The 16,306-nt window shown below is 48.3% G+C and overlaps 1 protein-coding gene across 3 annotated transcripts in view; it reads right to left on the reverse strand.

The window, feature by feature from the left end:
* The window catches only part of MUTYH (mutY DNA glycosylase), a 523,937-nt gene that overhangs the window by 21,326 nt on the left and 486,305 nt on the right, over positions 1–16,306 (reverse strand). For all 3 annotated transcript variants that reach the window (XM_069642363.1, XM_069642364.1, XM_069642365.1), the window contains exons 13-15: positions 9,615–9,760; positions 1,623–1,790; positions 302–352 (exon numbers count right to left, since the gene is read on the reverse strand). In XM_069642363.1, coding sequence (XP_069498464.1) covers positions 302–352; positions 1,623–1,790; positions 9,615–9,760 — 365 coding nt within the window. The remainder of the gene's footprint in view (positions 1–301; positions 353–1,622; positions 1,791–9,614; positions 9,761–16,306) is intronic.

Genomic DNA, 16,306 nt, shown 5'->3' on the forward strand with positions numbered 1-16,306 from the left:
GACTAAGATGGTCACCCATTTGGCTGCTTTTATATACTAAGTGGGTGTTACTTAATGGTGATGAGATGATGATGGCTGATGCAAAAGAGGTGTTCGGAGACTCACCCACTCACACCATAGAAGACCAAACAGCGTGGAACATTTTAGGCTGTAGTAGGGGTGTAGCAGAGGGCATCTAACATGTGGTACAGCGCTCTGCCCCACCCCCTTAAGTATGCACAGCTGTAGATATCCGCCTAGACTTAATTCCATTCAGAGTCACATGCTTAGCTAGTGAATGAGTGCTGTAGGGTGCACTCACCTTGCCGGTATCCATTTTAGCAGAATTCTTATTTTCATACATTTTCAAAACCTGAAGAAAGATGGAGTAAAAAGGTCAATAGTGCTAAAACAAAACACAAACCCTCGATGTTTACTCAATGAACATGTGACCTGCTTCTGCTCAACGCTGGTTTGGACTCTTTTACTATCTTCATTTTTCCACTAATCATTTAATTGACTTAGGGCGCATTACTAGTTTGGCAGTATTTGCGGTGCTGTGCCAATACCGCCAAACTCAATTACTGTTACTGCAGTCGGTTAACTGGGATCGTCTGCCCCATTACAAGTTGGGGTTATTCACCTTTATTGGGGTAAAGCAGTATTACAATATGTGGAAATGCTGCCTGGAATATTACCACTGCCGCGATCACTCACAAGTAGGCATTTTATTTGCCTCTAGGTTGCTTAACCCATAACAATCAGGGAGAAACGGTACTACCACCCATTTTCACCACAACCGCCACACTTTAAACGGGGCCCTTTCAGTTTGTTTGTGAAACGCAACAAGCTACGATAATGGGGCTACATATGGTTTTATGCTATACTTGGGTCTTAGGTGTAACTCCAGAGTTACATAGACATAGAAAGCCTGTCATCCGCATTGGAACCTCTATAGAGAAAGGACAGACCGGTCAATCTACCCTATATGACTCAGATATCTCTATACATAATGAGAAAAACTGGCGACAACCCTGTACAGTGTCTGATATCCCAGACACACATGGTCCTAACGTGTCCCGAGATAAATTACAGAGCCAAGCGGGATACCTCTGTACAGAATCTGATATCACAGGGGGTTAATGTGCTTTCACTGACCTCCAACTGGTTGAATGCTTACCACATTGCATTACTGCATTTTACTGCCTAAAGGTAGATGGTTTGGGGTCACGCAATAATGGATGGGGAGAGGGTGGGGACAAGCACGGCAGGATATTGGGGTCTCCCCCCTGCTTTTGGCAGTAATAAAAAGCAGTAAAGAAATCTGACCATTAGAATGCGGTATAAATACATGAAACCATCATAGGGCATATCCCTTCCCATGTCTTAGACATGTTGGCATATCCTGCACTGATACTGATCACTGTGTAGTGAGTCTGAATTCACAGATGCATGGGCTCACCACGCGCCGAGTTTGCTATTATAGTGACCATGGCTCTACCCTGTACTAAGCCTAATCACAGAGGCAATGGCACCTGCTTCTGTACGGAGTCTGTTATTACAGGCACCTGGACCTATCCTCTACTGATATCTCCGTCCACAGTATGCCAAAGCAAGGATGGCTTGAACATGGCATTCTTTACCTTCTTCATAGCAGTGGAGACTGCAGATTTATGGAACTCAGCCATAGTCACCCACCGCGATGGCTGCAGTTGGGGTCCCTCCTGTTTCACCAAAGCACTCTGCGCCTTCTCCACGTACAGCGAGTACACCAGGTAGGTCTGGTGAATGTGAGAAAATATGTGCACAACCTGCCAGGCGAAAGAGGCCACAAACAAAAGTTACATAATCAAGCCAATATGAACAAGGGGGATATGTGATAACATCAAGAGTGTGAGAGAAACAGAGAAAGGACAAGAGTGGTAAGAGAGACAGAAATTCAGATGGGAGTGGTAGAACGCAAAGAGAAACGGCGAGAGACATAGAGGCAGAGTCCCGTCTGTCACTTGGGGTAGGAGTTGAAGCGTTCACTGGCCAGAGTGATGCACCTTCTGCGTACTGCTGGGCCCAGGGAAGATGTGCGGGCCATACCCTGGTCTACCCCATTACTGCCCCAATCTTCTGTCAGGGGCTCATCACATGGAATGAGCACATGTCCCTCTTCCTCTAGCAGCAGCTCAAAGGGGACGTGGAAGATCCAATGTTAAGGAAGAATTACTAGAACCTGGGGGTTGTAAAAGTACTGCTTCCCACATTCAACGCACCAAGACGTCTTTATTCTGCAGGTGCAAACGCTAACTCCAAAATGGAAGCTGGGCTTAATTAAGGGTTGTGCAGCATCTCTGAACAGAGTGGGGTGGAGCAACAGGGGCAGCAGCAGATAATCCCATTTTAACCATTTCAATTTAACCACTGATGAGAGTAAACACCCAAGTGTGGCGAAGCCAGGGCGTGCCACCGGGTTGGAAATGGTGGAGGAGGTGGAGAAGGAGCTTGGGAGAGATTTGGAAGCAATGGCAGAGGGAGATTGAGATGAGCATGCGAATGAGGGGCGAGAGAGAAAGAGAAGTGCAGTAAGGAGGAGATGACAGGAAACATCAGGAGAGTGAGTTGGCTGGATGGAGAAAGGATTAAAGAAGATGGATGCGTAACCAAGGTAGAGGTGGAGCAGTGAATTCAGGAGGCAGTTGGAGGGGACACTGGAGGAGAGGGGGAGGAGTTTGTTAAAGAGGAGGTCAGAAGAAGAGTTCAGGAGAGAACTATAATGGAGAAGACTCAAGAGGTTAAGAGAAGAGGCACACCCTAAGAGTGAGGGGCGTAGAGGAGAGATGGAGGTTATGAGAAAGGGGTGAAGCATTGCTGAGGCAAACCTAAGCAAGAAGAGGAGAAGGCAGGACATACGGGAAAGATCCTCTTAAGACTGTTGTGACACACTGAGGAGATAGATGAGGATGGGGTGTTGGTAACTGAAATCAGGACCTTAAAACAGGGAAGAGGAAAAGGAGTCCAGGCTCAACTGGTAGAGAATAAGCGCTTTGCAGCACTCCACCTGTGTATAAGTGCTGTATAAATAAACAATAAATAAATAAAAATAAATAACAGGTGGCTGGCCTCTTGGTGGAAGATCTAGGGCTTATCCCACTATCATCCAGCTGCACTGTGCAGAGGATGTGCGGCCCAGAGACCCTGGCAAGGAGTCTCCCAGGAATATAAGGCAAGAAGCGGACAACCTAAATCTTCTGAACCAAGTTCCAAGAAAGCAGTGCGGGGACAGACAAAGTACCAAAACACATAGTGGTTACAATTGGCAAACATATCGTGGTAAGGGACACCCGGATTGGGAGTTACTCAATTCAGAGACTTGCTGTTTGAACAGCAAGAAGAAGCCATCCCATTGTTACAATACATGATGCTTAGCTGGCCGACTTGTGCAACATTCCCTAATAAAGTGTCAACCTCCGGAACCTTGGAAGGCCTATCAATGATATTAACTACCTCCTTGGCTTCCTCCTCACCTGAGTCTTCTGGAGAAGTGTCGCGGCGGTAAACCTTTTTCCCAATCTTCTTTTTCTTAGAGAAGAGGTATGGCCGTCCGCGGTGAGAAGCCACCCTGATTCCCTGCCAAGCAGGGAAGCAAGAGGCTTCCTTCCCGCAGGGACCGGATAATGAGGGAAAAAAGCGGATGCTCAAAAAAACCCTCGGAGAAACAAAGTCACGGTCCTGTAGTTTCGGAGAGTGATGTGAAGTAATTCAGCAGATCCGATGTAAGAAGCAGGATGACTGGAGCGAGAATCTTGAGCAGGAGACGGAAGGCGAGGCAGGTCCTTGGAAGAATCCAGGAGTGAAGGATGAAGGAGTAAGAGAGGGCAAGAAGCAAAGAGAAAACCAGAATGGCGGCGGAGCGCCACGGAAGGGAAAGGAAAGGAGAAAGCGAACGGCGAAGGGACGCCGACTGGAGACCAAAGGGTAGCAAAAAATAGCACGAAGGAAAAAACACACGGAGCCAGCAACTCGGGAAGAAACAAAGTTGCAACGCACCGAACCCGGAAGTGGGAGGTGCTTAAATAGTGAAGCCGGAAAAAACAGAGAAAGACTAGAGCGGTAAACCTGGAAATGGACAGGGAAAAACAATGGATGACCTAATGGCGCCGCCAACGCCAGGCGTTCCATAGCCCCCACCGGCGACTAGACGCTGGCGGCATGACAGTATGCCCCCTTCCAATGGGATACCTCCCCGGCTTGCCTGGAAAGAGACGGTGAAACCTCTGAACCAAAGACGGGGAATGGACATGGGAGACAGGTTCCCAGGAGTCCTCAGAATGGGGGTAACCTTTCCAATGGATAAGGTATTCCAGGCGCCCACCCCGTAAGCGGGAGTCCAAAATGGAGTCCACCTCATACTCTTCCGGGGGTAAAGCAACCGGAGACGTTACAGCCGGAATGGAGCGGTGATAGGGATCTGGCCTAAACTCCCTCAAGAGAGAGGAATGGAAAACAGGATGTAAGCGGTGCATGTGTTTGGGCAAAGAAAGCCGATAGGCAACAGGGTTGATCCTACGCAGGATGGGAAAAGGACCCAGGAATCTGGGAGACAACTTAGAGGGGTGAAGCCAACGCGGGAGGTATTTAGTGGATAACCATACCTTGGTTCCCTTCTGCCAAGCGGGAGAAGGCAAGCGCTTGGGGTTAGTCTGGTTATAATAGCGCTGGCTACTTGCCCGAAGACTATTGATGGCAGTCTTATGGGCTTCTTGCAAAGTGAGGAGAAGGGAGTCCACAGAAGGAACAGTAGAATGAGCAAGAGACAAGGAAGGAGTGAAACTGGGATGATACCCATAAGAGCAGTAGAAAGGACTAAGACCCGTGGCACTGTGAACAGCATTATTGTAGGCAAACTCTGCAGTCGGGAGTAGACTAACCCAATTGTCCTGCTGGTTGTTGGTGAAGCAACGTAGATATTGCTCAAGAGTAGTGTTTGTCCTTTCTGTTTGTCCATTGGTCTGGGGATGGAAACCAGACGCTAGTGCACGATCAATACCCAGCCTCTTACATAGTTCTCTCCAGAAGCGTGACGTATATTGTGAACCTCTGTCTGAGATTATTCTACTGGGGGTTCCATGTAAACGGAAGATCTCTCTTGCAAACACGGTTGCCATCTCCGCTGCCGTGGGTAACCCAGCCAAGGGTGTAAAGTGGGCCATCTTAGAGAAACAATCAACCGTGACCATGATACAGGAACATCCCTCTGAAGCGGGCAGTTCCACAATGAAATCTGTTGAGATAATACTCCAGGGTCTTTTTGGTGCCTCACTCTGCTGTAGGTAACCAATGGGTCGTTGGGTAGAATGCTTAGATCTACAGCATGCAGGGCAGGAGCGGACATACAAGTCCACCTCTTTCGACATATCTGGCCACCAGAAACTCCGTCGAAGAAGTTCCAGAGTGTTCTTCGCCCCCCGGTGACCAGCCACAAGATCGTCGTGACACCATCTTAGTGCGGTGCGTCGAGTCTGGGAATCAGGTAGGTAGAGACGTCGTTGCTTGAATCCCAGGCCATCCTGAATGGAGATGTCGTCTGAGTGGGGAACGGTATGGGGAATTCCCTCAGATTGTGTGCCTTTACGTACCTTCTCCAAAAAGGCATCTACAGTATATATGAATTTTACGTCAGTTAGCAGTAAACTGGGAAGTTCCCTGTTCGCGCCACCTGAACATGGCCTCCGAGAAAGTGCATCTGCTAGAATATTCTTAGATCCCGGGAGATAGGTCAGGAGAAAGTCGTATTGGGAGAAAAAATGGGCCCACCGGGCCTGGCGTGAATTGACGCACTCCATATTCTGCAGGACCTTGAGATTCTTGTGATCCGTTCTTATTTCAAAAGGGTGGATTCCCCCCTGCAGTAGATGACGCCATTCTTCGCAAGCAGTCTTCATGGCCAGAAGTTCCTTCTCAATGACGGAGTAATGTGATTGGCTTTCATTCAAGGTCTTGGAAAGATAGGCTATTGGGTATTCGAGACCAGCATGTTCCTGTATGAGGACTGCACCCAAAGCAGCTGACGAGGCATCGGTCTCAACAATGAATCTTAATCCTTGGTCCGGTTGCCGGAGGATGGGTGCAGAACAAAATTTCTCCTTTAACAATAAGAAGGCTTGATCAGCGTCTTGAGTCCAGGAAAAAGGTTTGGAAGTCTTCTTGAGTAGACTAGTAATAGGGAGAACCGTCTCCGAGAATCCCTGAATGAATTTGCGATAGAAGTTCGCAAGCCCAAGGAACCTTTGGATGTCCTTAACAGATTCCGGAGTAGGCCAATGCAAAATAGCTTCGGTCTTAGCTGGGTCCATGCAGATGCCTTCCGCGGAAAGAATAAACCCAAGGTAGATCACCTGAGAGACTCCAAAGACACACTTCTCTGCATTGGCCTTGAGATGGTGGTCCTGTAGCCTTTTAAGAACTTGAATGAGATGAGTACTATGGATCTGTGCGGTTTTTGAGAATATCAAGATATCATCGAGGTAAATTATGACACTATGAAAAAGAAGATCAGAGAATGTTCTGTCCATAAAACGCTGGAAGATAGACGGTGCATTAACCAAACCGAACGGCATTACTCGATACTCGTAATGACCGAACGGAGTCCGGAACGCAGTCTTCCATTCGTCCCCAGGATGGATGCGTAAAAGATGGTAGGCTCTTCGAAGGTCGATCTTAGAAAAGATCTGTGCTCCCTGCACCGCCTCTAGGATATCCTTCATGAGAGGCATGGGGTAACGGTCTCTTACTGTAACTTGATTTAGGCCCCGGTAGTCAATGCACGGTCTTAATTCCTCCAAACCTTTTTTCGGAACAAAAAACAAAGATGCCCCCGCAGGCGAATGGGAATGTTGAATGAGACCGTGTTGTAAATTGGAGTCCAGGTAGTCTTTGAGAACTCTCTTCTCCTTGAGGGAAAGAGAAAACATGCGGCCAAACGGTACTACCGCATTGGGAACCAAGGTGATATGGCAATCCTCAGGTCGATGTGGGGGTAGTTCTTGGGGACCTTCACCCTCAAAGACATCCGAATAATGAAGACACTCCTTAGGAATATTGTTCACGGACCGAACATCCGTCAGGGTAAGAGGATCTGGAAGGGTATGGATAGTTGCAGCCAAGGATTGTATTGAGCAAGACTTCTTGCAAAAGCTAGAAGAAAAAGACAGTTGGTTCTTGGTCCAATCAATAGTAGGGTTATGTTTCCGGAGCCAGGAAACCCCCAGGATGACAGGAAAGTGAGCTGCTCGAATCAAGTCGAATTGGATGGTCTCAGTATGATGGAGAACCTTCATGATCATGGGTGAGGTGGCATGAGTGATAAGACCGGAGCTTAGAGGTGTACCATCAACGCCCTCAACCTTTTGATCTTCCTCCTTCTCCAGACGACTGATACCAGTCTTGTCAGCCCAGACGACGTCCATAAAACATCCAGCTGCCCCGCAGTCTAATAGAGCTAGGACTTCGAATGTCTGATGTAAGTGGTTCAACTGGACTGCAATAACCATGAGACGATTGTCTTCGGAGGAATTGATGGTAGGTGTTATGGACAAAGAGACATAGGGACCAGAATAGCCCCCTCGGTAACTGGTCCCTACTAGTTCCGAGGTATGGCGTTTCCCGACCTGCGGGGAGGTACGTCCGAACAGTCCCTCAAAACATGGGTGTTGGAACCGCAGTACATGCATAGATTGAGGTCTCTGCGCCGCTTCCGTTCTTCGGGGGTAAGTGGTCCCCTGGTAGTTCCGATCTGCATGGGCTCGTCTTTTACTGAACCCGAGGGAACGGAACAGGACATAGCTGGGTTAGCGGAAACAGGGAACCCACGTTGTCTCCGCCGCTCAGACCACCTTTCAGATAACCGAAAATCGAGCTGGAGAACCGTGGCCCAAAGCTCCGAGAGTGTAGAAGGGCGGCTAACCCTAGCAAGTTCATCCTTAAGGTCTTCTCTGAGGCCTCGATGAAAGATTGTGTATTGGGCATTCTCTTGCCAGCCCGCATCAGCCGCCACCCTTTTAAATCGGGAGATATAGGACAAAAGGTCCATGCTTCCCTGACGGATATCTAGTAGCTGTTCACTGGCTACTAATGTAGTCTCTTGTTGTTCGAACGCAAGTTTGAACTGGGCGGTAAATCCAGCATAATCCTGAAGGAGAGGACTGGCACTGGTTACCAAAGGGGCTGCCCAAGACAGGGCATTCCCGGTCAAATTGGAAATGAGGAACCCTATGCGGGCTTGGTCTGAGGCGTAAGACTGAGGTCTAAATGTGAAATAGATCACGCAAGCCTCCATGAATTCCTTAAATTTGTTAGGTGATCCGTCGTATTTGCCACAGGATAATGGCATAGGAGGGAGATCACTGCGTGACTGCTCGAAGCGGTCCAACCTCTGTCTAAGGGTAGTGTTCTCCGTTTTTACTGCCTGTAACTCTTGAGTGAGGTTATGTACAGCAGTTAGCAGTTCTTGCACCTGCTCAGGTGAGGCCATGGTTCTTAACTGTGGGCGTTGCAAACTGTCCACCTCCGGAACCTTGGAAGGCCTATCAATGATATTAACTACCTCCTTGGCTTCCTCCTCACCTGAGTCTTCTGGAGAAGTGTCGCGGCGGTAAACCTTTTTCCCAATCTTCTTTTTCTTAGAGAAGAGGTATGGCCGTCCGCGGTGAGAAGCCACCCCGATTCCCTGCCAAGCAGGGAAGCAAGAGGCTTCCTTCCCGCGGGGACCGGGTAATGAGGGAAAAAAGCGGATGCTCAAAAAAACCCTCGGAGAAACAAAGTCACGGTCCTGTAGTTTCGGAGAGTGATGTGAAGTAATTCAGCAGATCCGATGCAAGAAGCAGGATGACTGGAGCGAGAATCTTGAGCAGGAGACGGAAGGCGAGGCAGGTCCTTGGAAGAATCCAGGAGTGAAGGATGAAGGAGTAAGAGAGGGCAAGAAGCAAAGAGAAAACCAGAATGGCGGCGGAGCGCCACGGAAGGGAAAGGAAAGGAGAAAGCGAACGGCGAAGGGACGCTGACTGGAGACCAAAGGGTAGCAAAAAATAGCACGAAGGAAAAAACACACGGAGCCAGCAACTCGGGAAGAAACAAAGTTGCAACGCACCGAACCCGGAAGTGGGCGGTGCTTAAATAGTGAAGCCGGAAAAAACAGAGAAAGACTAGAGCGGTAAACCTGGAAATGGACAGGGAAAAACAATGGATGACCTAATGGCGCCGCCAACGCCAGGCGTTCCATAGCCCCCACCGGCGACTAGACGCTGGCGGCATGACATAAAGTTCCATCTTTTAAAACCCAGACTTCTGTGTCCCACTCCTATTAGACCCTACTCAGCTTCACGGAAGCGCTTAGATGGGAAAGAGTGCGAGAAAGGACAAAGACAGAGTACGATGCAGAGCGGATATTGAGAGTAGGAGATAGTAAGGAGGACAGTGTGGAAAATAAGGTAATATGACAGGAAAGATGATGGACATAACAGATTAAGGAGGATAATGATGGCAGGGAGGAAGGAAAAAGCAATACCGAATGAGACGGTTTTCCATTTTGTACATCATTTAACTTCAATCTTGGTCAAATTACAGATGTTATATGCTGTTGTACTTGCCTCTCCCACACGTTGAAGATCCGTTGAGGATGTTGTAATTCCTGAGAGAGTGGAAAGGTGCTTGCACAGAGCCTGCTCCTGCTTCCTCAACAAAAGATCCGTCTCCAGAAGGGAGCTGGGAAACTCCCACATCCCTGCGAGCAGCCCTGGGAAGCACATTAAGAAATGAGAATCCAGAACTGAAGCAAGGACAGTCAACCATTGACAAGAGAGTCCTCAACTGAAAGCAGAGCCGAATATTGAAAGTAGAAGAGTGCATCACAGAAAGCAGGAGAGCTCAGCACTGAGAGGAGAGTCCTCCATTGAAAGGAGGCATGCTACCAGTTGAAAGCTGAAAAGCCGCCCATTGACATTTAAGTCCACAACTGTAAAGAAGGAGGAGAGTCCAATATTAAGGGGGCACATGTTTTGTGTTGAAAGTAGACGAAAATATATCAAGGTAAGGCTTCGGGTCCAGCATTGAAAGTAGGAGACCACCATTCAAAAGGAGAAGGGAAAAACATTCATAGGAGGAGGAAACTGCATTCAAAGGGAGGAGGAACAGCATTCAAAGGGAGAAGGAACATCATTCAAAGGGAGGAGGAAGGAGCAGCATTCAAAGGCGGAGGGAGCAGCATTCAGAGTAGGAGAGAGCAGCATTCAAAGGAGGAAGGAGCAGCATTCCAAGGAGGAAGGAACAAAATTCCAAGGAGGAAGGAACAGCATTCCAAGGAGGAAGGAACAGCATTCCAAGGAGGAAGGAACAGCATTCCAAGGAGGAGGGAACAGCATTCCAAGGAGGAGGGAACAGCATTCCAAGGTGGGAGGAACAGCATTCAAAGGTGGGAGGAACAGCATTCAATGGAGGAGGGAACAGCAAAGGAATAGGGATCAGTATTAAAAGGAGGAGGGATCAGCATTAAGAGGACGAGTAATCAGCAATCAAAGAAGGAGGGATTCGCAATCAAAGTAGGAGGGATCAGCATTCAAAGTAGGAGGGATCATCATTCAAAGTAGGGGGATCAGCATTCAAAGGAGAGTTCAGCATTGAGTCGACCTGGAAAAGGAGTGTCATCAGGCCTTGCCCATGCTGTCCTACGGGGGTAAGAGGAATAGGTAAAACCATCTAATTTCAGAATGTCACCACCAGGGGTGTCACCACTAGTTTTATGACGGTACGATAACCTTCTTGCCAAATGACGGTATATCATGGTTATCGTGGTATAGCAGGTGGAGTTAACTAATCTTAAATTTTCCTAAAAGGTCATAAATTGTCAGATTTATCAACGCAAACAAAACCAGGCAACCAGGGCAAGAATTGGGCTTTTCAACATACTTTCCACTGAAATACCACCCCTTGCTTCGACCAAACACAAACACACGTGTGGAGAGGTGGAGGGGGGGGCGTCTGGGGAGCCCTGCTGCAACTGGCAAAGCAAACTAAATAGCTTTTCTTAAGTGGTCAGTTAGGCTTTTAGCTCCCACACTGGCTACTGGTGAAGATGAACATGTTGCCATTTTGATAACCTGCATGCCACAGATCAATGGAGGCTGATGGTAGTATACGCTTGTGCACATACACACACGCACACACACACTCTCTCTTTACGTTACAGCCTTTAGTTTACTTGCGGGCCAAAGGGTGTTCAGTAATCACGGACATGTTAACCTTTGGTTTGGCAACAGGGAATACCCACAGAGAGAATTTTGCAATGTGACTCATTATATGTAAATTCAATGATAGAACCAGGGAAATCCCCCATTGTCATATGTTTAGCAAACATTATCCATTATAAATATATAAACCCCAAAGCCGCTAACAACCCAAAGTAAACCCTTTTCCTTCTTGGCACTGTATTTATTCTTCCCATTGCTAACATATTGAATTTGTGTCAGGCACATGTGGTTTATGGAATGGCATTAAAAACTGCTCCAACTTAAACTACTTGGCAGACGGCACACCCAACAGTGAAAGACCAAGACTGTGCAGCACTTGCTTGCTGCAGCCTTTACAAATCAGATTGAAAAGTACACTTAACGGTATAAACGGTATACCGGTATAAACAATGTGACGGTTATTATTGTTCAATTAAGTGGTTCACGGTATCTTTAACGGTATACCGTTATACTGTTACATCCCTAGTCACCACATGATAACCATTATAGCATTGGCTTTAAAAGGCTAGGTAGAATATAGTACCTTGAATGTGATAAGCAGAGAAATTACTCACCGTAATGATCATTCTATGGATTCTTCTTGCGCAGATTCCTCATCTTGATAGATATCCATCATCCAGCTGTGCTGTTGGGAAACCTTTTGAAAGAGGGTGTAGTGGACCTCGACTCGGACGCTGATCCGTCTTGTTCTGTGTTCGATCACCATACATAACACGTCACTACGCCCCATGCTTCAGTTCCTCCCTTTTTCCCCCATGCCTGAACGCTGCAGAGGAAAACCAACCGAAAGAGGCTAATCATCCTGTAAAAAAAACTTAAGAGGATACATCCAAACATGGTGATCCCACGAAATTAGAGATTATTTATTTTTTTATTAATTTTTTTTAAAACAAAGGGATTGACAAGACAGAGCAGTCATCTAAGAACAATCGTCAGATGTCTTCTGGTTTGGACAGAAGCGTTAAGCCACAACAACATTCTGAGTGGGGATGGATGGGAGGGTAGATGAGGAATCAGCGGGAGAAGATTCCACAGAAAGATCATTACGGTAAGTCATTTCTCCTTCAATGAATTGCATTTCTACTGCATAATCCTCATCTTGAAAGACTCTCCAAGCAGTTAGAATCATGGAGGGCAGAAAGTGTTTTAACAAGTAGATTTTGCAGAACTGCCCTACCAAACCGTGCATTAGCTCCCAGTGCAACATCCAAGGCATAATGCTTGGTTAATGAATGCAAGGATGACCAGGTGGCTGCCCAACATATGTCCCTAACAGGAACGCCCCTCGGAAGGGCTGTAGAAGCTGAAACCCCTCTAGTTGAATGTGCCATGATGCCCTTCGGAAGCTCTCTGCCTGCCGAATGGTAACACTCGGATATAGACAAACTAATCCAACTTTACAGGGTTTGCTTGATTATAAGCGCAACCTTTTCGAGATAAAGAATGGGCCATGAATTCCGAAACCCGGATATACGAGCAACATAAAAGCTTAACGCTCCATTGGGGTCAAGGCGGTGGAACCGCTCTTCCTCTTTAGAGGGATGTGGTGGAGGGTAAAATAATGGTAGATCAATAGATGGAGATAGGTGAAACTCTGAAACTACCTTAGGAAGGAACCCAGGTCTGACTTTGAGGGAAACTTTCTCACGAATGAACTGTAGAAACCGAGGTTTGCAGCAAAATGCTTGCAACTCACTTACTCTCTTTGCACAAGATAACTGCTATGAGAAGGCCGTTTTAAGGGACACAGCCTTAAGGAACCTGATTGCACAGTCTCAAACAGAGCTGCCATCAAGTACGTCCAAACCAGATTAAGATCCAAATCTGGGACAACAAAGGGAGTTGGTTCAAACATCTTGAGAAGGCCCTTCAGGAATTGGGTGATGACCGGAATAGTGAAGAAAGAACCTTATCCTTTGACTGTGGTAATCTGAAGGCCTGTTGAGGACAGTAACAGAAGGAACTCCATCACTTTAGTGGTGTCATGATCTCTGCTTCCAAAAGATCAGGACTTGCCCGACTCCCTTGGAAGCAGACCCATAACCCCGGTTCCGAGTGCCAGCCAGTCCCAATTGGGACCTTTTGGACCCTGTCCTGGCGCCAGTGGCACCAGGCTCATAAAGATGCCCAGTCCCAGCGCTGGAAGCGCCGGGCTCATAATGCTTGGGTGGACTTACCTGCAGCAGACCATGCTGCTTACTTACCTGCCAGTTGAACCCCTGATCCTCTTCTGTTTGGGACTACTTTTCCTGTTGGGTGGGGCAGGAGCCACTCCCTAGGTTCAGAACACTGGAACTCTTCTGGAAAGCACAAACTCTTTTCTTACCTAGGCATGGCTGTGGAAGGAGATACCTAAGCACTACAGGAGGCTATTTAAACCACACCCGATGGATGAATCTTGCTTTGCGTTATTCTGCATTCTCTGCAGCAGAACGCTCATCGTGTCTTCTGCTTCTGATCCTGGGCCTAAGGGAACAAAGGCTTACCATCCTGGAATCCAGTCTTCAGCAGCACCTGTAAAGACAAAGAAAGAACAGGTTAGCACTACGGTCTTCAGTGGCAGCGCATCTCTTACCTGGTCCATCGGCTGTCACCAACGCCTCGCGCTGCATTCCGGCATCTGAAAGACAAAAGCTTACCAGCTCTTCGCACGCTCCGGAGGCCTTCGGCGCTGCATCCCGCATCTGAAAGACAAAAGAAGGTGCGTTTAAAGACATTGGGCAACTTTATTACTCACGTGCCATTACTCCTTCCCACGCCGAATCCAGTGGGTATTCCAGCACCCTTCAGCTTCTCTAAAGCTCCGAACTTGTACCTGCAAGATAAAAGGGACAGTTAGTGCGCATCGTGAAGCAGGCTACAAGCGCTTACTTACGTGCTTCCAGGCGCTTCTATTCCTCACGCGGGTTCGATCCTCAACTCTCATCAGCCCGCCATCCGCCATCGCCGGAACCCTGCAAAACAAGAGATATCATTACAAAAGACTTTTAAGACATTTGAAGTGCCCAGAACTTACCGTTCGTGCAGTTAACGACGGACAGCAGTCCTCTGAAGTCAAGAGGCCTGCACCCTTATCCAGTGAAGAAACTGGTTACGGCACCCTGCCCCGAGGCAGATGGAGAGCTTGGCGTTCACTTACCTAAGGTGAGGGCGTTAACCTTTGGGGTTCTACAGGAGAAGAGAAAGGGAAGAGGAGAGAGGCACCCAATAACCCCAGTTCATTAATCCCATATTTTCTATCTGCAGACATCTTACTCTTCGAGTCAGACATACAGTGCACAGAGGTCCAGCCCAAAGAGCCAACCGGGTGTTACACATCACCTTTGAAGATACGGCATTCACCCAGTCAAGACCGGCGCCTCTGCGGGAATCAGGTGAGCGTTACAAGTGGTGGTGCAAGAGATGGGCTCAATCTTGCGTTCCCTGCACCATGCCTTAAATCTTCTCCATCTGCACGCAAACAGAGATCTTGTAGAAGGTCTGTTGTGCAGCCAGAAACACCTCAAGTACCTCCTCAGAGAGGTCCCAGTCATCTTACCTCATCCTCTCAAGAGCTACGCATGTAGGTTTAGGGAATCCAGGGTCGGGTGGAGCACTCAACCTTTCCGACTGTGTCAGGAGATCTGGACACCGAGGCAACCGGTAAGACGGATAGATGGTCAGATCCAAGAGATCAGAGTACCACGTTCTCCCCGCCCAGTCCGGGGAGATCAAGATCATGGTTACTCAAAATCTCTTCAACCTCCTGAGAACCTATGGAATGACGGGAATCAGAGGGATGTCATAGTGGAGAGGGAAGGTCCACCAGAAACGTGTTTCCCCAGTGCACCCTTTGCTGGGAATTCCCTCAAGCAAAACTGTTAGCAATTCCTGTTGGACTCTGTGGCAAACAGATCTACTTCTGGGGTACACGAGAGAGAGAAGACCTTGTCTAGGACTTCCTGGCACACATCCAACTCGTGTGAGACCATGCTCTGCCTGCTCAGAGCATCGCCAAGTGTTCTCCATCCCGGCCAGATGAACTGCTGAGACCGAGATTTGGTTCTCCAGTAACCAGAACCACAGCTGTTTCACGTCTGCACAGAGGGGGCAGGAGTGCACACCACCATGCTTTTTGAGGTAGTGCATGGCCTCGTCTCAGAGATGGGGCACAGGCTCTCAGGGCTAACCTGATGGCCTGCAACTCCAGCCTGTTGATTTGCCACCTGGCTTCTATTGCTGACCAGAGGCCGCTCACCTGCAAATGCTCGCAGTGTGTGCCCGAACCCTTCAGAGGGGCCTCCGTGACCACTCGGGTCTGAGGCCAAGGAGGCCAAAAGGGTTCCCTGCAATTAGATTGCTGCGCTTGTCCCACCAGTCCAGGTCGTGGACCACTTGGCTGGACACAGAGGATTTGTGAGTGCTCCCAGGTACTGAGACCACTGGTCCCTCAGGGGCCACTGAAGGGATCTCATATGCAGTCTGGGCTCTGGTACTAGAAAAATGCAAGAGGCCATTTGACAGAGGCAGAGGAAGGAAGCCACTGGTAATGTGGCGTGGTTCTGAAACAAATGCACCATCTGTGCTATGTTGCTGACTCTCTCCTCGGGAAGAAAAGCCTTCCCTACCAGAGTGTCTAGTACTGCTCCTATTAACTGAAGCTTTTGAACTGGGCTCAAATGAGACTGCTACAAGTTAAGGGAGAAGCCCTGTCTGTGCAGTAGTAGGCAGGTGTCCTCCAGATGAGAGAAGACTTGCCCTGCTGACTTTCCCCGGATCAGCCAGTCGTCCAGGTAAGACAATACATGGACCCTGATCGTCTGAGGTGAGCCGCAACTACCGCCATGAGCTTGGTGAAGAACCTTGGAGCGGAGGTCAACCCAAAGGGAAGAACCTTGAACTGATAGTGCTTGTCACTTATGAGTAACCTTAGGAACTTCCTGTGCTTGAGATGTATTGGCACATGGAAATGGGCGTCCTGCATGTCTATTGACACCAGCCAGTCCTGAATTTGAGTCTTGAATCAGAACTTGTTTAGAGCCCTGAGGTGCAGAATG

Source organism: Ambystoma mexicanum, chromosome 1q, assembly GCF_040938575.1.
Source record: "Ambystoma mexicanum isolate Mex_15411 chromosome 1q, UKY_AmexF1_1, whole genome shotgun sequence".
Lineage (NCBI taxonomy): Eukaryota > Metazoa > Chordata > Amphibia > Caudata > Ambystomatidae > Ambystoma > Ambystoma mexicanum.